At 48.6% G+C, this 24,324-nt stretch overlaps 1 protein-coding gene across 4 annotated transcripts in view; it reads right to left on the reverse strand.

The window, feature by feature from the left end:
• LOC123379527 overlaps positions 1–24,324 on the reverse strand; it is a 261,601-nt gene that overhangs the window by 112,854 nt on the left and 124,423 nt on the right. For 2 of the 4 annotated variants that reach the window (XR_006584074.1, XR_006584067.1), the window contains exons 2-3: positions 15,647–15,726; positions 8,784–8,861 (exon numbers count right to left, since the gene is read on the reverse strand). Coding sequence is in view for 1 of the 4 variants with exons in the window: in XM_045035354.1 (XP_044891289.1) it covers positions 15,647–15,690 (44 nt within the window). In the remaining 3 variants the exon portion in view is untranslated. The remainder of the gene's footprint in view (positions 1–8,783; positions 8,862–15,646; positions 15,727–24,324) is intronic. The other 2 variants (XM_045035354.1, XR_006584070.1) reach the window with 1 other exon arrangement.

The following is a 24,324-nucleotide window of genomic DNA, read 5'->3' on the forward strand; positions in this document are numbered from 1 at the left end:
CCTGGCAGTGAGTCATCTATCAAGAATTTTGAAAGGAAGATACATATTTCCACTCTAGTCTCCCTCCCACGCTGACTGCACATCAAAGGGGTCCTCGGATGCAGGGAACTCGTCAGCTGGGTCGATCAGGCCCCGACTGCTGGAAACCGGAGGGCCAGGACCAAAAGGCACGTCCCCGAGGGACTGCCCCAATTCTGCAATGTGGGAAGACACACACCTCTGGCCACCACGCACGGAGCTGACAAACGCTGTCAAGGGAAACGGGAGGAAAGTTCTGAGACGATCTCTAGTCCAAATGCCTCCGTTGCCCAGGCTTATTTTTCCTATCCTTCCCCTTTAAATAATCGACCAAAAGGCAGCCTTATCAAAGGCAAGTCGGGTGTTCCCTGACTTAGCTTGCAGCCATTTGCATTCTGCCCCGGCTGCCTGGATAGCGAACACCGCCTGAGACACAATCCAGAAATATTTCCTAGTGCTGGCCGCCCTGACAGGATTAGACCGCCAGCACATGTGATTTCAGCTGGGTGTGCTTTGTGTTAAACTATGCTTGCTACGTGCTGGATTCAATTATAGGTTTTCTTACATTTACATCTTCATTAGTACTACATTGCCGAGTAGACGGAATGTGCTGTCAGCTTTGGGAAAAAAAAAAAAAAAAGTGTTATTTTTTTTTTTTCAAGGATTCAACACTGTCCAGTCCTATTAAAAAAAGAAAGGAAAAGAAAATCTTGGCTCAAGCATACATTGCTAATGGGCATGGAATTGATTCACGAGTCTCCGAGTCTAGTTGTATAAAAGTAATTACTGGAACCTCGAGTAATTGGTTCCATATTCAATATTCACAGAAGGCTGCACATGTTTTACATATATATATGTATGTGTATATATATATATATACATATATATGTATATATATATATATATTGAATTGGGAGAGAATAAAATATAAATAAAAAAAAGAACTATCAGAGAACATTTAAACTACTCATATACATACCCCTAAAAAAAAAAAATCTTTAGTTGTGATAAAGATCTTGAGAGAAACAAACGGAGCAGAGGCGGCAGAGACCAGAGCCCTGAAAACCCCAGCCCCGAAGCCAGGAGAGCAGGCAGTCTGGGCATGGGAAGTCATGCGGAGCGAGGTCTACGGCAGCCCCGGAGGCCCATTCCACAGCCAGCAATTGTCAGAATGGGGCAGGCACTTCCTGCTCAGCCACATAGCCTACCCCAAAGTCCTGGCGAAGCCTTTGCCTGGCCCCCGGTCTGTGGAGCTTCATATCCTATGTGTGCCTCTGGGAACCACAGTCCCCACTCTCCCCCAAGTGGGTCCCACAGGGCTATATGGTATTGGCTTAAACAGGCACAGCATGGGGTGGGACAGAACATCCCCACACAGCTCCAAAAACCACTTTGGGGGAGAAAGGGATCCATGAGGAAAGTCTGCAGACCTGAAGGGACCTTTAGGAGCGAACACAAAGACATTCAGAACTGGAACCTCAGGAAGGGAGTTAAAGGCAGGCCTTCTAGAGTGACATGGGGGCGGTAGAATTGATTTCATGGAAATAAACATAAGACTTGACATTGCTCTCTGTTACATTTCGTGCTTGGTTGGAGCTTGAGATCTCTTGGAGCTTTCTTGCGGTCATCTATAGAATTGCCTCTCTATCCTGGCTTTGTTTCATCTGCGAATGTGATAAGCCTACCTCACACATCTTTACTGGGGCCACTCCCGAAAATGCTGGATAAAAAAAAGACTTCCACCCGTTTAACGGGAAGCATTGTTCACCCAGGTGCATGCAAAGGTACCTGCTCTACCTTCTGTTACACAGTTCCCCACCTAACCTGAAAGGATAACACCTGATTTGGGGGCTGAGAGGAAGGTACAACTAGGCAATCAGGTCGCTAAGGGGTTCACCAAGAGCTGGGAAGCATGGTGTAGTGTAGCGATCCGGTGGGGTGTGCATGCAGTTCCGTGGACCCCGTCCCAGGCTGCTACCGTGGAGCCCACACCACAACCGGAGCGACTCCTGGCTCCTCTCTGGTGTTATCTCTGGCCAGCCTCTGTGGATCCTCAGCCTGGCAAGAGCTTCAAAAAATTCTGGCAGCCCTGTGGGGCCTGTCGCACGCCACCTTTGATTTGGGGCTCTTGATTTAAGTTCAAACCACGTAGTTTTTTGTTTGGGCTGTGTCCTCCTTCTCCTCTTGAACTTGGTTCATCAAAGTCTGTCTTCCAGAAGGGTATCAGGGCCCAACAGTCCTCAGGGGTATTTCTTTGATAGAGAATCCATAGGAGTAGCAGGAGACCCTCCTCCATTAGGAAGTTCAGCCCAAGGACATGAGACATTTTTATTTCTTGATTTTTTTGAAGTTTATTCATTTTTGAGAGAGATGGGCGGGGGAGGGGCAGAGAGAGGAGACACCGAATCCGAAGCAGGCTCCAGGCCCTGAGCTGTCAGCACAGAGCCTGGCACAGGGCTTGAACCCACGAACCGCGAGATCATGACCTGAGCCGAAGTCGGACACTTAACCTACTGAGCCGCCCAGGTGCCCGAGACATTTTTAAATAAGAGAATGAAAAATACTAAGTGTTTGAAATAAATAACTGGAAATCCAGTTAACACACAATCGAAGGGCATTTGGGCATCTGAGAAAAGACAATGTGAGTTTTGGGATGCTCCGGAGGCATAAAAGGTGTGAACTCAGAAAAGCTGGACTCAGCACAGCTCCAGTGTTGCAGGGACCTGGCCTAGGGGGTGACGGTGATGCTTTCCCCCAGGGTGGCTCAGGGCTCCCCACTCTCCCCATGGAATGGTCAAGCTGCCTGCCATGTGTTCCTGTTTTACAAACTGACAGCAGTTATTATTAGAAAGGGTTTTGCTGCCAACTTGGAAATATATAGACCAGCAGGACTGGAGAGTGAATTTCAGCTCCTATTCCTGCCGGCTGAGGGCAGCTGCTCATTTCGAATATAAACAGAAGGTACGGGTTGGGAAGTCCGAAGAGACATATCTGCCATCAGTGTTCCACAGGAGCACTTCGGAAAGGACTATCCGAAGGTATATTCTTCTGGAGTTCTGGCTTTGGTTTCCTTCTCTGTAAAATGCTGGAGGACTTGGGCAGTTGTGAGGATTTAGTACTATAATAAGGCAAGTGGGAACACTATTGGCAAATAAGGGAGAGGAGACAAAGAAGGAGACAGACACACAAAGAAGATGTTGCCTGTTCCCCCACAAACCAACCCACAGAAAAAAGTAGAGTTGCAATAATCTTCTGCATTCAAAAAATATTCACTGTTCTGAACGCTGTTCTAAATGCCTAGGCTATTACATCAGTGAATAAAGCAGGTGAAAAATGCCTGATCAACCTATGCCTGCAGCTTGATAATCCCTAGACATGTGAGCCACCTGAGCCAATAAATGCCTGTAGCATTTTAGCCAGTTTGAGCTGGGTTTTTTGTTACTTTCAGAGCAACGTATCCTAACTGCTACTGTCATCCTCTAGACATGGTGACACCTGACCAAACCCTGGGTCTGGTCACATTTCACTCCACATTCAAATTAAGGAGGGACACAAAAGACAAAATGTTCATGTCTCTGTCTGAAAAACCAGCCACCTCTGGGTGGCACACAGCTCTTATAAATAACCAGGAAGCAGATTCAGGCTAGAAAAGGAATTTTAACAATTTCTTTAAAAAAAAAAAAAAAAGATAAAAGGGAAAAGAAAAAAGGGCAGAATTCCACAGGAAATTGAAGGGAATTTGGGAGATAGAATGTAGCAAGCTTCATTGGGCCATGGCCAGAACAACTGCCCAGAACAAGCCTCCCCTTATTAAAAAGGACAGCCTGAGTGTCCCAGGGTATTAAGACCTTCCCAGAGCCTCTCACTGGAGATCCGTATAATGAATGGCATTTCTGAGTACAATGTATATATGTTGATAAGCATTTTTTGTTCATTCTGCACCCCCTGAAACTCACTTGGGAAAGATAATGCTCTGAACTTTCAGGATCTCCACGTGTTTTGGGGTTTTTTTTGTTTTGTTTTGTTTTGTTTTGTTTTGTTTTGTTTTGTTTTGTTTTGTTGTTGTTTTGTTTTGTTTGCTTTTTTACTAAGTCAGCGTTTGGGGTTTTTTTCTTCTACTTTGTAGACGGTGAAATAAACCCCAGTTGTCTTGAAGTCTAACGGGATATGCCCCCCTAACTGAAGATCAGGGCTAAAGATCAGAACACAGATGTTCTCAGAAAGATTTGTAAAAGCAACACACACACTCCTTCCCTTATCCTAGAAAGTAATCTAACAGCCTTTTAATAAGCCCTTTCAGTGCTGTAAGTTGCCATGGACAATTCTGCTATTTCTGCCTCATCAGCACCTACTCCTCTATCTTCTGTTAACAACAACCAATTTTCCTTTGGGAACCAATTTTCCTCCACTCTCAGGCTTGGTGGCTCAGTTAGGTCTGACCCCCTGTCTTGGCTGCAGGACAGGAGGGACAAGCGACCCAGACCCAGCCAATCAGAGCATCACACCCTCCTGGTCACATGATAATTGGCTTAAGAATGGTCCTATGGCTCCCACCAGGCCAATGGAAAACAGTCCAACAACTTATGTAGAAATTTGGGGGGGGGGAACACTGCTCCTTCTCACTGAGGCTGCTTAGCTGATAGAATGCAAGTCCAGAGGACCTCAGTGCTAATGGGAAGATAACAGAACAGATAGTTGGGGACAGATGGAGTCTTGATGACACATTTGGATGCCCCAGATCCAACTGTGCCTAAAGTCAGCCTCTTCAAGATATCGAAGCCAAAATTTTCCCTACTTTTTTTTCTTTTACTTAAACTAGTTATGTCTCTATCATTTTCAACCAATCCTGGCTAATTCGTAAGTAAAGGTATTCCCTACCTGGCCTATCCCTGCCCATACCACACTCAATCGTGGCAGTTGAGAAATTGCCTGGGCCCCACCACCTCCTCCTTCCAAACGCTGTTTATCTTGAAAAAGATGCAGCATTCGCAATGCTGCCCCTCCTTCCCTTCTCGCCCTATGAAATCCAGTTGTTTTCAAAGCCGTGACTACAGACCCCACCCACCTCCATTAACCCCATGGGCCTTTTACCCAAGATCTTTCTTTAGAGGCACCCCAACTCCAGTCCTGTACACGATGCTCTTGCGGTGGTAGGCGAGAAAGCACGAACCGGAGTCCTGATCAACAGGAGCTTACCTGGGGCTTCAGCCTAATGTTGTGAGGCCTGGCTTCTGATTAGTTAGGAAGTGCTCAGAAAAAGCAGCAGCTCTAGCACCAGGGAAAGAAAACCAACAGGGCTCTGTCACAGGTGTCTTCGAGTCCTTCCCAGACAGCTCCCTGGGGCCCACAGCAATTACCGAGTGCTTTTCACAAAACCTCACGATCACGCCTCTATGTTCTTTTCTGGAAAGGCCACTGAAGACCCCACTATCCAGCACGGGGCAAGTGCACAGCCAAGGCCAAGTGGTGGCTCCCTGAGGCTCTCAGATCAAGCGGTGTTCGCGTGTACACAGAAAAAGGCTGGCCCCAGGCTCAGAACGCTATCCATCACCTTCCAGAAAGAGAGCTGCGGGCAGGGCTCCACTGACGCTCACAGGGCATCAGCAACCTTCTGCTCTGAGGGGGTCGGCAGTAGGCTGAATAATGGCCCTAAGTACCTAGACCCAAAGATGTCCCCGTCCTAATTCCTAGAACCTGCGATTGTGACCTTGGAACAAGGGGCTCTGCCAATGTAATGAAGTTCAAGATCTTGAGATGGCGAGGTGACTCTGCATACTCCGTGGCCCCGTGTGGTCACATATCTCCTAATAAGAGGGGCACAAGGGGAGTCAGAGTCAGAGGAGGAGTCCATGTGATGACAGACGAGAGGCTGCGGTGATGCATTTTGAAAACAGCAAGTGCACAGCAGCCAAGGAATGGAGGTCGCTTCCAGCAGGTGGAAAACCCGAGGACATGAATTCTCCTCTAAAGAGAATGGCCAGAGAGCCAACACCTTGACTGATTTCTGACTTCCAGTCTCCAGAACTGTAATAAATTAAATCTGTGCTGTTTTAAGCCACTACCTTTGTGGTACCAGGAAACTAATTCAGATTATCTGGGTCCAGATGCCAGGGACAGCTCCCTGCTCAGCCCAAGCAGGGATCTGGTTCCTATGGCTGGGAAAATGCTACAGGTACGTGACGGGGTCCCCATCTCACAGCTCCCATGACATCCTGGTCCTTCCCCGCCTCTGAAGGGAACCCCTGAGCTCAGACTCAGAGCCCTGTTGACCAAAGAGAGCCAGACGGAGGTTCTGAGGGGCAAGGAGGCCAGCGTTCCTCCACTAGTCGCCAACCTGGCTGTAACCGGATAGGACGTCGTGTCTCCTACTGGCACTTCCCCCAACAGAAGCACGGTAGAGAGAAAGGACGGAAGTACGTGGCCAGTGTAACAAATTACCACAAACATAGTGTCTTTAAAAAAAATTCATTCTCTACCGTTCCAGAAGGCCAGGAGTCCAAAAACTGTCTCACCAGCTAACATCAAGATGGCGGCGGGGCTGGATCCTTTTGGAACTACTGAGGGGAGCATCATATACCGAAACTAGACAATGCAGTTATTGCAAAATCAATGGAAATAACTGCGAGTTAAATAAAACCCACCAAAGAGAGGAATCTATTTCCAATGGGGAGTCGTCTCTGAGAGAAGCCAAGCTAGCTTCTTCGGGCCATTTCTGTCCTTTATGCTAATGCTGTATTGGCGAGAATCCTAGTGATCTCCATTCAAGGTAATACACTCATGTGTCCCTTTCCCTCCACTGGACTCTCAGCTGGGACTCAGTAAATTCTGTGTATTCACGTATGGGAGCCAGGTGGGAGAGCTGCAGCCAGTCCTCGCTGGCTTTTAGCCAACCTAGAAAGTAGCCAAGTGCCCAGAGCTGCCCTCTCCTCCCACTGTCTGGCCTTATGACCAACAGAATAGAATGTTCCCTGTCCCCACAGACCAAACAAAGGCATAGGAAAATGGTGGCCCTAGGGCATGGCCGTTAATATGCCAACAGACTGCTCTCTGTCAAGATGTTCTCATGGGCAAAAACTTCCACATCAAACCTCAAGATACAACTCCTCTTTCTCCCTAAATTAACATCAGCACTGGAAGAAAGACCTGGCTTGTTGTCATCATCCCCACAAGGGCAACCAATTACTGAGTACTTACACATACCACTCTGCAGACAGGTGAAGAAATCCAGCCAAGTCCATTGACTCAGCTCAACCCTTATGTTCTTTCCAACAACTGCTGTTCGTACACACAGTTGCTACATCCACATATGATGGGATAGTTCTTCTAAACTACTAACTGGTAAGGGTTTTGTTTGGCTTTTGTTTGTTTCCTGCGATTTCACATTACCCCGGGATGATTCCCCGATTCGTGCAGCAGTCAGGGCGCTCTATATCCTTATACCCCAAGGGATGACACGCAACCAGAATCTTTTCTTGAGTTGCCAAAGTGTAGAGCCTTCAAGACCCATAAAGGGCTTATTTGCAAAGGCAACACAATAGACTTTGGATAAGTTGTGATTAGGAATAGCAAAGCTTCCAATCATACCCAGGTCAAGGTTCCCTAGACCTGGGGGAGCAAAGGACGTGAAGCAAGGGATGAGAGAGGGCACCCTGTCTCCTGCCCCTGGACTTGGCCCAAAGAGAGTGGAGAGGATGACAGGAGGCCCGTGAAGTTTTTCCCAAACCTCAGTCATTAACGTGTCAACACTGTATTTTTGCTGTCACTTTTCACCCATAGTGGCATTTACTTGCTTTTTCCCTTTATTATTTTTTTAATGTTTATTTACTTTTGACACACACACACACACACACACACACACACACACAGCACAAGTGGGGGAGGGGCAGAGAGACAGAGGGAGACACAGAATACAAAGCAGGCTCCAGACTCTGAGCTGTCAGCACAGAGCCCGATGCGGGGCTTGAACTCACGAACTGTGCGATCATGACCTGAGCCGAAGTCGGAGGTTTAACTGACTCAGCCACGCTGGCGCCCCTTGCTTTTTCTCTTTGAATTGACTTTAAAATAACTCTTTTTAAAACCTCGCTTCTTCCCAAGCAATAATATTCTTAAAATCAGAGACTTGATGTGCTGGTTATATTTTTCTAGTACTCATGAAAATAAATACATAACAATTAACATTTTAAAAACACTTGTGTGTTACCTAAACGCTTGCCCTCGGGGGAAGTGCTGTTACTACCTCCGGGGAACATGATTACACTTTCAGATGGAAGCCCTAGGGAAGAGGGCGCACAATCAGGAATGAGGGTCCTTTGCAAGGCCCTGGGCAACCGCGAGGAACGGGGGCCAGGTTGCGGGGTGTGCTGAAAAACTGAAATTGATGACCCCAGATACAGCCGCGGCATTCACCAAAGCTCTGTACGACCACCAGTGAGTGACAAACTGGGAAGTAAATGCCTCGCAAATATTCCTAGTGCCATGAGAACACCCTGACCTTTGATTCTCGCAGATAGCAAATGACCTGAGCTGTGGCTCCCTTCCGGACAATAATAAGGATGTGCCCCACGAGCTGTCTGGTCTTTGCTCTGTCTACAAACCCACATGCCCACAGGGGTGAGGCAGACAGTGAGTTCAGTGGGCCTGTGTCAGCCCGAAACCGCAATGCAAGCAGGGGAAAAAATGACCACTGACGCTTGGCCTCGGGAAGCAGGAGACAAGAAGGAACGGTGGGCGCCGTGGAGGACCGGGGGTCAAGCATCAGTTACCTCAGCGCGCGCCAGCTGCTCCACGCCCAGATGTGACCTTGGACAAGGTACTTTCTCTCTGCACCTCAGTTTCTTCGTCTATAAAGCAAGGTTGAAAATAAGGGTATGGCACCAGGAGGGGAGTTAAATGAGATTATGCATGTACCCCCCCTGGGCACATATTAAACATTCAAACTCTTGGTTCTTGTTAAATGACTTGCCTGAGGTCACACAGCTTGGATATGAAGAACCCACATCAGCTGTCACCAAAACCAACGGTCTTTCCGCCAGACTATATACATCCTGTCACATGACCAGCAAATTATGTCATTAATGTCTGCAAACCAACCCCCCCCCCCCGCCCCCGCCGCCCCAGTTTAACATCGTGCCCAAATCAGACTTCCCAGAAAGTCACTGGGACATATACTTAGCGATGCGCACAGTCTCTCTGTCACAGCCTGGGGATTCAGACTGGGTGAAAGCGCTGTGGGGCCACAGGGAGAGCTCATCACATGAAGCCGCACAGCCCTGCGTCCAGACCCAAGCTGCATGACCTCCCCACTCTGAGCCTCAGTATTGCAGCCTGGGAAATAACCATGTCTAATAGTCACCCCACCAAACTGCAGTGAGGTCTGAATGACACAACACGAAGGCGAGTTCTTCAGAAACCGGAAGCGCGTCACAACTGCCAGCCTGGAAGCTGATGTCTACGATGATTTAACTCTCTCAGGGCTGCAGCATCCCTGGGTCTGGCTGGACAAGGTCAACCTGCAGCAGAGGGGCCCAGGAAGTGGCCCTGGGTCTCCCTGACCGAGGGTTGGAGGGGGAGGAGAGGGGAGGGGTCTGTTTCCCACGCCTGGACGTTGAGAGATCACGGTGATGGGAATCTGGCAGGGGGAACAATTATTTCTCCTTGCTGACGAACAAAGGAGCCTAGACCTCCAGCTTCCACATGCAGAATGCAGAGTACTCTCTTGGCCACTCTTAACTAATTAACTATGAAGTAAGGAAGTGTGGGAATACACAGCCAAAATAGAAATGAACGTTTTAAGAAATGGATGCCTACCCACAGCACGCTTAAGATGTATGCGTTTTATCGTATGTTCAGAAAAAACTATAAGCAAATAGTGGACTCTAACAATATACATGCTGAAGTATACTGGAGATGCGTCTTAGTGGCTGCAACTTACACTGAAATGCACCTCCCGAAATTACAGATGGGTGGATGTAGACAGGAAGGGCTGGGTAGGGAGAAACATGATAAAACCACACGCAGTCAAATATGAATGCATGTATAGGGGCACACACACCCCAATGTTTATAGCAGCACTTTCAGTAATAGCCAGATTACGAAAAGAGTCGACATGTCCATCAACTGATGACTGGATACAGAATATGCGGTATATATATACAGTGGAATATAACTTGGCAATGAGAAAGAATGAAATGTTGCCATTTGCAGCAACATGGATGGAGCTGGAGGGTATGATGCTAAGTGAAATAAGTCAGTCAGAGAAAGACAGATACCATATGTTTTCACTCATATGTGGATCTTGGGAAACTTAACAGAAGCCCATGGGGGAGGGGGAGGGGAAGGGGAAAAAAAGTTACAAACAGAGAGGGAGGGAGGCAAACCATAGGAGACTCTTAAATGCAGGGAACAAACTGAGGGTTGATGGGGGATGGGAGGGAGGGGGCAGTGGGTGATGGGCATTGAGGAGGGCACCTGTTGGGATGAGCATTGGGTGTTGTATGGAAGCCAATTTGACAATAAGTTCTATTTAAAAAATATTAATGCATGTAATTTTTGAAAACTTAAAAAAAATAACTTTTAAAAATAAATAAACAATTTTTAAAAGACTAATGCACGTAGACTGTAAGTGGCAGGCATGTGAGCACTCGCTCTAAAAGTCCTCCAACTTTTCTGCATTGTTTGAAAACTTTTTGTAAGACAATGTTAGAAAAGTAGATGCCTAGTAAATAAATTTAATATAGTTGTTCTAATATTAAGCAGGAAAAGCGATCTGTATGATTTCCATTATGTAAAGGCTCCTCTGCCACCACGATGGGATGTAAGACATTTTAGGAAAGACTCCCTTTGGAAAAAAGAAAAAGAAAAAACCCCACAAATCTCTGCTGAAATGTTGTCACTGGAGATTTGTACGTCTGCACCTTGAAGGCTTCTGGCCCTCCAGAATCTTCTTTTATGTTTAGGGTGTCTTCAAAGAACATACCCCTCCAGTCATTATCAACATGCATCTGAGAGGGAGAGAAATTGGCAGCCAGCTGAGAGGAAAATAGAATTGGGAAGTAACAAGAGATGAAAAGCAACCACTAAAGAGACGGAAGGAAATGGGGTCAGATGAGGACAAACCTGTTTTCAAAACGTGGTCTCCCATTGGCTGCACCAGAATATTTGCCATCTTATGCCATGTGAAGAGGGAAACTGAGGCAGAAAGGTGTAAAGAGACCTGCCTCAAGTCACAGAATGCTCCACAAATATAAAAGTTGGGAGTGGTATCTTCACCACCTCTGGAACGGGGTCCGCTTTACCCAATGCACCTGCACTAGGGGGGGGGGGGCACGCAGTCAGAAGCCGGGAGCAGGCATGCCCAGGGGAGGCGGGGAATACTGCAGGGGGAACTGCAGGAACTGAGGTGGGGAACTGCAGGCGAGGGCCTCCTCCCGGGCATTCCTTCCATCCCACTGCTTCCAGGTGGGCAAGGAACTCTCTGGAGCTCTGTCCTCGCCCTCCGGGGAGGGCTTTCCTGCCTCCAGGTGTGAGGGAAGGAGAGACCAAAGCGGTGCTTATTCCGTCAGCGTCCCTGCCCCTAAGGCAAACCACGTGAGCCTGTCCCCTTCCTGATACGGAAACCCACAGCGGGTGGTGGGGTCGTGGGCGGACGGGGTGAGGACAACTCTTTTCTGATCAGGTCCCACCACTCGGCGAGATGAATGCTCCAACAGTAAGTCAGCCTGGAGACGGAGTCCTGAAAATGCTAGTTGAACAGCTTCTTAACTTGGACAGTCACTCAAGCGTAGAATTACTCAAAATATCTTTGCCCATTAAACTGCCCTTTTTTTTTTTTCTTTACAAAATCTGGCTGTTCTTCCCAAAATGTTTTGACTGGGAATTTCTGAAATGTCTCGAATATCTTGATGTGCAGTTCTTTGCAACAAGGGGAATCTGCCCTGTTCCACACCGCAATGTGCAGCGAAGGTCCAGAGTCAAGGAGCCAGAAGCCATAAAGCTGGAATTACAGTAATGCCATCCTGAGGCCAGAGATAGGAAGCAAGCGTGTCACTCACCCTCGCCCAGTGGAAGTGGCCTCCCAAGACGGGGCCCAATCCAGGAAAATAAACACTGAGGCACAAGAGGCGAAACGAACGAGCGAACAGCATCTTAGGACGACAAAGAGCACAGCAGGTGAAAGTTCAGAGTCATTCCATTGACAAAGGCTCTCTGAGCATCTACTGAATACGGAAGTACATCCAGAGAGCAGCAGAAAGGGGTGTGTCACCAGAGCCATGCTGGGCGGTGGGGACGATGGCCACGTGGGGGCTGGGGAGCTCAGGGAGGCAGCAGAAGGCCAGCTCGGACAAAAGCCTCCCCTCCCAGGTTCTGGGACCTCACAGTGACTGCATGATAGTTCCCGGGAAAGGGGGAACTCAGGACACTGACGGCACAAGAAGCTGGGTGGGGAGTCGGGGAGCAGCCAATGCAGGGCACCTGGGCACCCCTGAGAAACGTTCTGTCCTTGAACCACTCTGAGACACTCGGCAGCCACACCCTTAACTCAGCCGGCACGACTTTTGGTTCTTGAAGCCTGCTGGGTTACCAGACATAGACTCTCTTATAAAAGATGTCCCCAGATTTCTCTCTTTTTTTTTTTTATTTTTTTAATGTTTATTTATTTTTGAGAGAGAGACAGAGAGATAGAGTGTGAGCGGGAGAGGGTCACAGAGAGAGAGAGAGAGGGGGAGACACAGAATCTGAAGCGGGCTCCAGGCTCTGAGCTGTGAGCACAGAGCCTAACGCGGGGCTCAAACTCATGACCGGTGAGATCGGACCTGAGCCGAAGTCGGACGCTTAACGGACTGAGCCACCCAGGCGCCCAAGATGACCCCAGATTTCTTGATTATGGGACTATGTCAGGTTGGCCCCTCTTCCCCACAGAGCAGGAGCGAGGCCAGCTTGTAAGAGGTAGTTCTCCACTCAGCCCCTGCGCCTCTGCTACCTAAGACGTGAGCTGCGATTCTCCAGAGTCCGGGAAGGATGTATTTGGACTCCTTGGAACGGAGCAGATGCCCTGGCTTCTTGAACTTAATGAGGAGTGAGACACTTAGCTTTGATCTCTGCCCCAAGCCACGGACGATCAAAATACTCTGGATTTGTACTTACGTAGGTAGCTCCATTAGGTACCTCCGTTTTTAGGCAAAATTGCACCCAGCAGCTAAACCAGTGTTGGCACCTCCCAGGTGTAGCACCCCTTAGCTGCCCACACCCAGCCTCGTAAGTCTGTGCCTTGGCTCGTCAGCCCCAAAGCAGGACATTAAAGACTTACTGAGCTACATCTTTAATAATATTTTAAAAAATGTTTAAGAACCACCATAAAAATCCACTGGATGGCATTTTTTTTTTCCACTTTGGCAAAACTAGAGTCATCGTCTATGTTATTACAAACTCAACCACAAGAGAAGAAAGTCAGCCAGTCACAATTTAGAAAATCACATTCCAATAGCCCTAGAAGGGTATATTAGCTGAGCGGAGATGTGTCCAGTCACATCTGTCTTTTTCCACAGACGCTGCTCCCCCAGGCCACTATTGAGCAACCTGTCCCCTTTCCAAGCAGCCTCTGTACACTGAATACTGACCTGAAGTGATTCTCTGTTTTCTCAAACCTACAGACCAAGAGGCCTTGGACCTGGTATAATTTGAGAAGCCCCAGAGACAGATCCCTTGACCTTCCACCCCTCTGCCAATTTAGAGATTCATTGGAGAGAATGTTACTTCCAAAAGGTCCCTTATAAATGTAAGCTGCTCCTGGGAGGGATAATGCATTAAGCCATATAGCCGTTCACACTTTAGTATGAAGTAGTCTGCTAATAGCTACCCTTTATGAAGCATCTCCTCTGGGCCTTGCATGGAAGCAAGAACTTTCAACAGTCACTTACTCAAACTTTGAAGGAATGAAACATTATAAAGCTTTGATGGGGGAAAGTCTGGACATGTCTGATTAACAAGGGGTTAGGATGGAAATGGACATGGGAGATGGAAGGCCGAGGGGGTAGTATCGACTGTTAGGAGGAACTCAAGATCGTCTTCACAGAGGTGACATTTCAGTGGAATTTTGAAGGATGTGGAGTAGTTCAACAGGTAGCCAAGGCAAAGGAGGGGAAAACAACATGGGAAAGATCCATGTACAATGGCATCCTGTATCTGTCAGTCCGAGTGCCAACAGGACTACTCCAATGAAGAGAATTCAAGAAGGGTTTAGTAAACAGATTACTGACAAAGGTGTGGGCAAGATATAGGGAAACCACAAGAGACAGTGCAAGAGTCCAGGGGCTATACCATCCCTGAACTCAAAAGGATAAAGGAAGGCAGCAGTTACGTGAACGCTGAGAGAGAACATTGTATACAGCAGGCCACCTTGAGAGGATCTGCGACTTCTAACGCCCACAGCCAGCCTGAGATGACCCCACAGAATGGAGGCCGAGGAAATAAATACCTGCGCCTCTCTCTCCCTCCCTCCTCAGATCTCCTGCGGGGCTCCCCATCTGCCGGGCCCAACGGGAAGCCAGAGGTCAGGGCAGGAGAGCCTAGGTGATGCACCCCAAGTAGTCAGATTCCTAAGGCTGAGAGCTGGGCAGAGCAGAGTCAGGGTGGATCTGGGGTGGGGGCAGCTGGAAAGCACCCAGCAGTGTGTGAGATGTGGCTAGAGCACGGAGTATGGGTCAGGGTGAGGGGGGTAGCAGAGGGTGTGGGGTGTGGGTGAACACAAAGGAGCTTACCCGTCGAGCTAAGGAGGAGTGGAAACCATTGACCTGCAGTGGTCACAGAGGCACTGGCCGCTGCCGGCCTTTGCCGAGGGCCCTGGGAAATCATTGCTGGGCGTCCAGCAAATGATGAGTGGCAGCCAATAACTCCTGAGCTAAGCCAACACCTTCCCGAGCCTCCCGAGCTGTGCTCTGGAAGCCGACCCCAGCCAGCGGCGTTGTCTCCCGGAGCTCCTGCCACTGCAGAAGAGAGCCTGGGAAAGCAGAGGGGTGGCTACTGAAGGGAGCGCAACCTAGAACATCTTGAACCAATTCAAACCAGCCTATCTCTTTGATTGATATTCCAGTCCACCTTTTCCCCCTTCCACACGTGGAAAGGCGGCCCTGTGACAAGGAGCTCTGCGGGAACAGGTTTCCCAGAAAAACGAAAACTGTCCGTCTGCCTACCCCAAGGGACCACTCCAGGCGGCCAGCCGGGAAGCCAAGGCAGTCCTGCCCTGTAAGGCCTCAGCAAAAAAGATGAGCGCCAGCCCCCTCTCATCTGGGAAACATTAAAAGCAATCTCTGAAGTGATTCATTAAAAGTCCTCCAGTGGCAGAAGACCATCACCCAGATGTGAAAATAAACACAGAGGGAAATTCCAGCATTCAGAACTGTTTCAAGTCTTGAAACAAACGCACGGTTATTTCAGGGAAAGGAAGAGTCTATTGACTGTCTTTCCAAGCCCACAGAATCCAAGTCAGACTCTCTCCATAGCCAGCAGGCCAGGCAAATTCCCACGATGCCAGATTCAGAAAACTGAAAGCACTCACTTGATTCTCTGGGGCCCTTCCCACTTGAACTTCTCAGCGGCTCCCTGGCCAAGGCCAGTCACCCACACTTACCAAGCTTCTGGTGGTGCAGCCTTCAGCTCAGCCTTCGTAAGCATCGGAAATTAAAGTAGAAGCAATTGTTCCATGCTGCTCTGGAAAAAAAAAAAAAGCATAGAAACTAAATGGAGCATGAATCAGTATCAAGCAAAACAGTGTATGCCCTGATTAAAAACGGGAGGAAATGGGAGTATATTTGGGCACTGATCACATATTATCACATCCAGTGTCTGGCAGAGTAGATGGCACAGGGTAGGCATTTGATAAACATGGAAGGAAGGAAGGAAGGAAGGAAGGAAGGAAGGAAGGAAGAAAGGAAGGAAGGAAGGAAGGTGGGAAGGCAGGAAGGGAGGAAGGCAGGAAGGCAGGAAGGCAGGAAGGCAGGAAGGCAGGGGAGTTGGTTCTCCACCCATAAGAAACTTGTCCATGAATCCAGAAGTTACTGAAGTATGTGCCTTACTTGGAGAAACCCTACAGAATCACACCTTACCCCTACTTCCCACCCATTTAACTGGTAAGGATCAGAAAAAGGGAAGTTCCTTGAAGCGAAATTTAGATCCTTCCCACCAGAAAAATACGAAACTACTCCTACACACCTGGGAGTTCTTTTTGTGTTATTACTGTAAAACACACACGACGTGAAATTTACCATCGTAACCATTTTTTTTTTATTTTTTTTCAACGTTTTTTATTTATTTTTGGGACAGAGAGAGACAGAGCATGAACGGGGGAGGGGCAGAAAGAGGGAGACACAGAATCAGAAACAGGCTCCAGGCTCCGAGCCATCAGCCCAGAGCCCGACGCGGGGCTCGAACTCCCGGACCGCGAGATCGTGACCTGGCTGAAGTCGGACGCTTTACCGACTGCGCCACCCAGGCGCCCCTACCATCGTAACCATTTTTAAGTGAATGCTTCGGCGACCTCAAGCACACCATTGTGCAACCATCACCACCATCCATCTCCGAACTCTTCATCTCGAAAAACTGAAACTATGCCCACTAACCAGCAGCTCCCCACTTCCTCCCGTCAGGCCCTGCCAACCATCATTCTACTTTCTGTCTCCATGAACTTGACTGTGCTACGTACTTCACCTGAGTAGAATCATACGGTATTTGTCCTTTCGTGTCTGGCTGATTTCACTTAGCGTACTATCCTCCAGATCCACCCATGTCATAGCATGTGTCACAACGTCTTTTCTTGTTAAGGATGAGTAACGTTCCACTCTTATGCGTGTACCACATTTTGCTGATCGTTCGTCCATCACTGGACCCTTGTGTCGCTCCCACCTTTAACTATTGTGAATAATGCTGCATGATCATGGGTTGACAGATAGCTCTTGGAGCCCTTGCTTTCAATTCTTTTGGGTATATACCGCTAGGATTTCTTTTGGGCGGTGACTTTTCCCTGAAAGGTGGAGGTGGGTGGAGGAAAACCCAGCATTCGCTGAGATGGAGCAAATCAGTTAGCTGTCAAATGACTGGGAAACACAGCAATTATAAACGTAGGTATATTTAGACTTCTTACGGTACGCTGTGCACACAGATAGTTATGAGCCTTGGGGAACCCCAACCTCATCCCATTCCCAGTAAAAGGGGCAGGGTTTGGAAGCCTGAGACCTGGGTTCAAATCTCAGGAGGAGCCCTTGTTAGTGAAGACTACTGAGAGAGTATATGATATGCTTGCATATTGTAAGCACTCAGTAACCTCTGTCTTCTCCACCCTAAGACCCTTTCTCCTCAAGCTGAATTCTGGATGTAGATGACCAGATACCAGCTTTGCCATAACCTGTGAATGTAATGAAATTCAGCCAAACTGCTCTGACGAGATCCTAGAATTTTCCCAGGAAGAGGGTGGTGTCAACAACCCTAACTTGAGAATGCGTAGCACTCAAAGCTGGCACATTCACCCGCCAAATGTCCCCATTCACCTCAGATGAAAAAGGATTTCCAAAGAGTAAGTCCTTGGCTCGGGGCCACGTAGCAAAACTGTTAATAATGTGGCTGAGGGACAGACCCAACAGTGGAACAGAGGGTTGAGGGAGAACGTTCTGGAATTAGCAGTCCTGGGTGTGACCTCAAGAAAGTCACTTCACCTTCTCCAAGCTTCAGCTTTCTCGTCTGTAAAATGGAAGCAATAATACTTTTGCCTCCTAGAATGGCTGTGAGGAGTTAGAGAGGGACAGTGTGGTAACATGCTTGGCATAGAGCCCACATCCAGTCAGCCGTGGAGCCAGAAAAGACGGGCCAGGTCCCCTCTCCCTTCAATCCTCGGGCATTTCTGCAGGGACAGGGGCTTTAATGGGAAGCTGGCATCCTGCTCTGACCCTTCTCCAAACTGTACCCTCAGCACTCTCCACGTTTTCTTTCGTCACCTTCATGGCCTTGATCATAAAGCTCAGGAGAAATAAAAAGAAGCTCACCCACCCATTTACCCATCTATCCACCCATCCATGCACCCAGCCAACGTTTATCGAGGGCCTACCCTATGCCAAGCCTGACAAAGCCACTGGGAACCAAGAGATGAATGGAACGGGCCTCTCCTCCGCAGGAAGGCACAGGGCAGTGGGGGAGGAAGAGAAGTTAACGGTAAGAATGGCACCTGGGTGGCTCAGTCAGGTAAGCATCCAACTCTTGATTTGGACCCAGGTCATGACCTCGCGGTTCATGGGTTCAAGCCCCACAATGGGCTTTGTGCTGACAGTGCAGAGCCTGCTTGGGATTCTGTCTCTCTCCTCTTTCTGCCCCTCCCCTGCTCATGCTGCGTGCGCTCTCTCGCTCTCTCTCTCTCTCTCAAAATAAATAAATTTAAAAAAAAAAGAAGAATGGCAGACGCTTACTTAGGGCCATGTGCTAGGCACGGCTTCAGGTCTCTTGGCATAATCTGTTTCATTCTCCTCACACCCCATGAAATAGCGCTGTAATGATTCTGTTTCACAAATATGGAAACAGCATATGGACAGTAACTTACCCAAGGTCACAAAGCTATTAAATTTAACCTCTAAACTGTCAGAACCTAATCCTAATAGGAGTCCGGGGACAGAGGTCAGGGGGTGGGGCTCAAGGGCAGGAGGGACGGTGTCCTACAGTTCCCCAGAGTCAGCAGGCCACAAACTGCTGTGGAACTTCCACAACCTGAAGGTTGACAAGTGGGGGCTATATAGGTTACACTCTTCAGCACGGTCCCTTACAGTCACCGAGTGCTGTCCTCACACGTCAGCTCACTTTACCTTCAAGAGAGCTCTGTGAAGGGGATCTAAGCTGTCCCCACTTCACAGAGGAGGAACCTGACACTCGGCGGGAGGAAGTGTTGGAGCCAACTCAAAGCCAAGGACGCCCAGCACATGCACCTGTCAAAGGCCCCTGTTCAGCTCAGATGAAAGAATTATTTCCAAAGAGAACATCTTTGGCCGGGTCCTACGTGCTTGCCAAAGGCAAGCTGGAAATGCATTCGGTCTCTTTGTCTCCCACCAATGACCCTCCCACATGGCAGCGTGTCTTCCTTTATCCTCTGCCCTGGTGTCCCCTCCTGAACACAGCCACAGTGATCACTTCATCTAAGACAACACCCCATAGCTCCCCGCCGGCCTTCCCTACTCCATTTTTCTTCAGGACACTTATGGTTATCTGGTATCAAAGTAGACTTGTTTGTTTAGTATCTGACTCTCCCAACTAGACCAGAAGTTCCATGAGGGCAGGAAACACGTCCCTTTTGTCTTTCACTGTACCCTGACACCTGGAACAGGACCTGGAGCATTAGAAGCGGTCAGTGTGGTTTAGGTCAATGAATGAATGAACAAATGAATGGAAGTGGGTGGGTTAGGGAATTACCCTGTGGAAGAAGCCAGAAACAAGGACCAGGAACTCACCCGGGACACAGTCCCCTGCCCCACCCTGGGTATCAGGTACCCCCAGTCTTGGCCTTGGGCTAATAGGAACATCTGACCTCTTGCCTTCGCCTTCCCAGTGCCTGTCCCTCTCAAGGACGCTCTCCTAGGTGTCATGCCCATAAAGAGCCCCTCAGTTCAGGGACCTGCTTGAATAGTACCCTTACAGCCTCACTCCAGGTCTTTCTTATTCACTCACTGCCTCACACTTATACCCTTTCACCCCAGAATAGTACCAAGCCCAGTCTATTTCCTCAGGTACCTTATAATCCTGCAAACTCATTCATGCTAAGGTACTGATGAATAAGAATAGGTGTTCGATGTAATTTTTAAAGGGAGCCTTCTAGAGACAATATAGTAAAATACTAGAACGGCTCACTGTAGGAGTTTCAGGTTTCCTAGAAACTCTACGTGCCTCATCATACACAGAATATGACCTGTGGATGCCATCCATTCATTCATTCATTCACTCACTCACGTCTTCATCCGGCACTTGAGCAAACATTTACTGAGTGCCTTCTGCCTGCCAGAAAGGTCCTGTGTGCTGAGGATATGAGAGTGAGCAAGACAGCCAAAGTCCCTGCTCTCAGAGAACCCAGTGTCTGGTTGAGGACACAGAGCAGTCAGCAAAGACCCTGCCAAGGAGCTTCAACTCTCAGTGTTAGTACCACAACAGAGGGGGTAAACCCGTGAGGGGACTGGAGGCAGCTACCCAAGGGATGGGAGGTCAGGAAGGCCTGCTGGAGAAACTGTAGTCTCCACTGGCTGCTGGCAGTTGACCAGGACTTCACCCGGGAACTGGGGGGCTGCAGGCATTCAGTGCTTGCGAGGGTGCAGAGGTCTGAGCCAGTCTAGGCAAGGCTCGCCCTGGGCCTACCTGCTTCATGCAACCCTTAAAAGTGGCTGAAGTTAAGCTCAGCCATGGAGTGTGCACCAGGAAGTCGGAAAGAGCAACAGGGCAGCGTGTCCTTGGAACTGTGCAGATGCCAGCCGTTCTTCCCTCCCTCTGGAATGTCAGAAATCACGTCTGGGTCCTGGGGTTCTCCGTTGCCTATGAAACTGTCCAAGTTCACCATCCTAACAACACAAGAGGTGAATCAGCTGCCTCTGCACACAGTCTGCAGTGCCTCCTAGACCCTGGAATGTCCGGGGAGCTGTTTCAATATTCTGCTGTCTCTTCCTTTGCCTGTCAAAGGAAAGAAAGCCTTCAGCATTAACTACAACAATTACAGGTGACCTGAGAGGTTTCTTTGACCTGCCACCTAAGGTAAGTGCCTTTCTGCAGATATTCAGGGCCTCACTTTTAATTCATCTTGAACCCAACTTTGCCCCTCACCTCCACCCACCCACCAGCACTACCTTGAACATGCTCAGTTGCCCAGTGGAAAGAATCATAGCACTTTCCTTTTCTGGCTTTCTCTGATACAACAAGCTTCCAGCAACCGTCAGAAAAGAAGGCAAGTAACATCCGTGGTGGAGACAAGCCTATGAAATTCGTTCAAAAATACAGCAAGGCACTGTACTCACTACAGAGAGACACATGCTGTTCCATGGACAAGGGCCCATTTGTGAGTCACCAAGCATAATGGGACATTGTTGACAGTGTTGGGAACATGAGAATTTCCTCACTGCCCAACTTGGGTAATGCTGGAGCTACATTTGCCTCCAGAAATGAAGTCAGACAGACTCAACCCAACTTCCAACTGCCAGGCCCCAAGACCATGGGGCCACCATGTTTTTATGCTGACTTTTGTTAATGGGAGTCACTTCCCAAGTTGTGTTGAAGGGTCGACTTCTCATCCGCTTGTGCAACAGACATGGGTGCTTTGACAAAGGACATGCCCAGAGCTCTGACCGGAGGACCTTAGACCACATGAAAGACTTTTAAAGACCCTCACATCAGGGTTCTGCACCGTCAAATAGATTGGTGGGGAGACGGAAAAATTGCCCGTGATTTGGTGTGAGGAAGGGATATGGCAGGCGTGTGTAGCAACAATCTGGCTAGAACAATACATAAGAGCTCTCACTTCTTGAGTATCTATGATAGGCCAGGCAATGTTCAGTGCTTTATGTGCATGACTTAATTTCCTTCCTACATCCATTACATACAGGAAGGTCATGTCAACATCATCTTACAGAAGGAAGCTCGAGGCTGAGAGGTGACAACATGCCTGTGTCACAGAGCTAATGATCTGCACAACCAATTTAAACTCAGGTCTGGGGGACCCTTGCGGTGGTGCTCTCTTAGCTGGCACATGAAGGACTGTGGGGCAGGAAACTGGGTGGCTGGGAGTTATTTAGTGCAGGGGGGTTGGTACCTCCTCAGCCCTGGATAAGGGCAGCATGAGAATCCGGATGCACAACCCCAGCCCCTGAGCTCCCCTCTCCCGTGATCCTTTACGCCTGTCTCTACCACAGCTCTCGTCACGTAACTCGGCACTGAGATGGCTTGTTGGAACACCGTCTCCCCACCAAATCTTGAGCCTACCAGAACAGGCACTCCATTCTATTCTTTGCACCTGCCACAACACCTGGAGGTCTGCTTACACTCCAAACATTTTCATGGGACCACATGAATCAGATGGGTAGAGATGGCGCCAAGATGCATAAATAATTCAGACGATCTGGTTCAAGTCCAAGCTCAGCCACCGGCTAGCTGTGTGGCCTTGAGCGGGTAACTTCTTTCCACCGGGCCTCAGTTCCCTCACCTGCACCATTAGGAGATTCACTTACAATGGTACCTACCAAATGTGAGACAGATTCCACAGGTGGAATGCAAATGAACCCTCCTTTTAGTTCACTTAAATTAACATTCAATTTAAATTTCAATTAAATTGATACAGATTTATTTTTCTGTTTATAAAAATGTAACTAGCTCATCAAGCCCTTGAAGTGTACCTTTAAAATGACATTAAGGTGTTTTTTTTTTTTTAAAGTTAATTTTAAGGGGCGCCTGGGTGGCTCAGTCAGTTAAGCATCCGGCTTCGGCTCAGGTCAGGATCTCACGGTTCATGAGTTTGGGCCTCGCATTGGCCTCTGTGCTGTCAGGGCAGAGCCCGCTTCAGATCCTCTGTCTCCTTCTCTCTCTTCCCCTCCCCTGTTCATTCTCTCTCTCTCTCTCTCTCTCTCTCTCCTTCTTTCAAAATAAATAAATACAGTTTAAAAAAACACAAAATAAAACTTAAAAAAGGAGTTAAAGAATCTGTGGGGGGTGATGGTGAAATAGGCGAAGGGGATTAAGAGTAACACCATGATGAGCACTGAGTAATGTATACAATTGTTGAGTCACCATATGGAACGCCTGAAAAACTAACATAAACCCTGTATGTTAATTACACTGGAATTAAAGCAAAAAAAAAGTTTAAAAAAAAAGGAATTCACTCTTTACAAAACTGCAAAAAAAAAAAATCTCTTTGATAATGTCCATTGGTCCTTAAATATTACAAATAACCGTGGAAGTGACACATGGACGAGTGAGGTTTAGAGATCCAGTCCGCGGATCTTTAACGTCGATGCCTCCGACGGGGAGGACCAGGGAAGGGGCTATGGAGCACGAAGGCTCATCGAAAGAAGAGAAGGAAAGATAAAAACGAGATGTTCAAAATGACCTCTGGCCTCCACGGTCAGGACTCGGCACCTATGGATGCCCACGACATGCCTGGCACCGGGCCGTGTGCCATGGGACACATTCATCCGGTGTGAACACAGCCAGAAAAATGAGGGATGGGGCAGGGGAGGGGGAGCAGGACAACCAGAAGTTGCCTTTGTCCTTTTAAACTGTTCGGTGCTGTCTGCAGAAGCTAATGCAGGCAGAACTTTCTTGGTTTACTTTGAAGAAAACACAGACCGGGGACGATGCTTCCTAGAAGATGAGGGTGTTGGGGGGGGGGGGTGGTTTGTTGATGCTTCTGTTGAGGGAGACAAGTAGGGGCTTGGGCAAATGACTTCTAATTTCCTATCTAAACCTTTTTTTTTTTTTTACACTTATTCATTTTTGAGAGACAGAAAGACAGAGCACAAGTGGGGAGGGACAGAGAGAGAAGGAGACAGAATCCAAAACAGGCTCCAGGCTCCAAGCTGCCAGCACAGAGCCCGACGCGGGGCTCGAACTCACAAACTGTGAGATCATGACCTGAGCCGAAGTCGGACGCTCAACCAATTGAGCCACCCAGGCGCCCCCCTATCTAATTCTGACTTGGCTTGGTGCTGTCACTAACTGAGTACTGGACTCATCTGAATATGTATTCCTCGGGTTTAAAAGCTCATTAGTTAAAGCAACCAGGCCAGTAATGATTTCACCTGGAAAATTCCACCTTAACCTGGGAGCTGCTCGGCAGCTGCCTCCCGTTCAGGGTGGCCGGCTCTTCCTCAGGACCCTCGGAGGTGGGGCGGCGGTCACCGAGAAGGGCCGAGGGCAGGGATGCAACAGCCTGACTCCATCAGCTTCCGGTTCCCAGAAATGGGCAGAGCCAAGGGCGGTGGGGTGGATGAGGGCAAATCCCACCCCTACTCCAAGCAAAACAGCTCTCCTGAACCCAGGTCTACACAGGGACGGAAGCCAGAAACGTCCCTGCTGCGTACGAAGGAACCAGACATATGTTTCCAATGTTTGTCAGGAAAACGACTCAAGTGAACACAGCTTCCCATGAAAAGCAAACCAAAAGCAAATAAGACGCGGGAATGGATCCCAACATTTCCTTTATGCCCACTGTATAACCTTCCTCTAGCCGAACATCCACCACTAAGATCTGCCCACCTTCTTTCAGATGTGGAGGCTAAAATAAGTTTTTCCCGCTACTTGGGGACCCTG

The sequence above is a fragment of the Felis catus genome, chromosome A1, assembly GCF_018350175.1.
Source record: "Felis catus isolate Fca126 chromosome A1, F.catus_Fca126_mat1.0, whole genome shotgun sequence".
NCBI lineage: Eukaryota > Metazoa > Chordata > Mammalia > Carnivora > Felidae > Felis > Felis catus.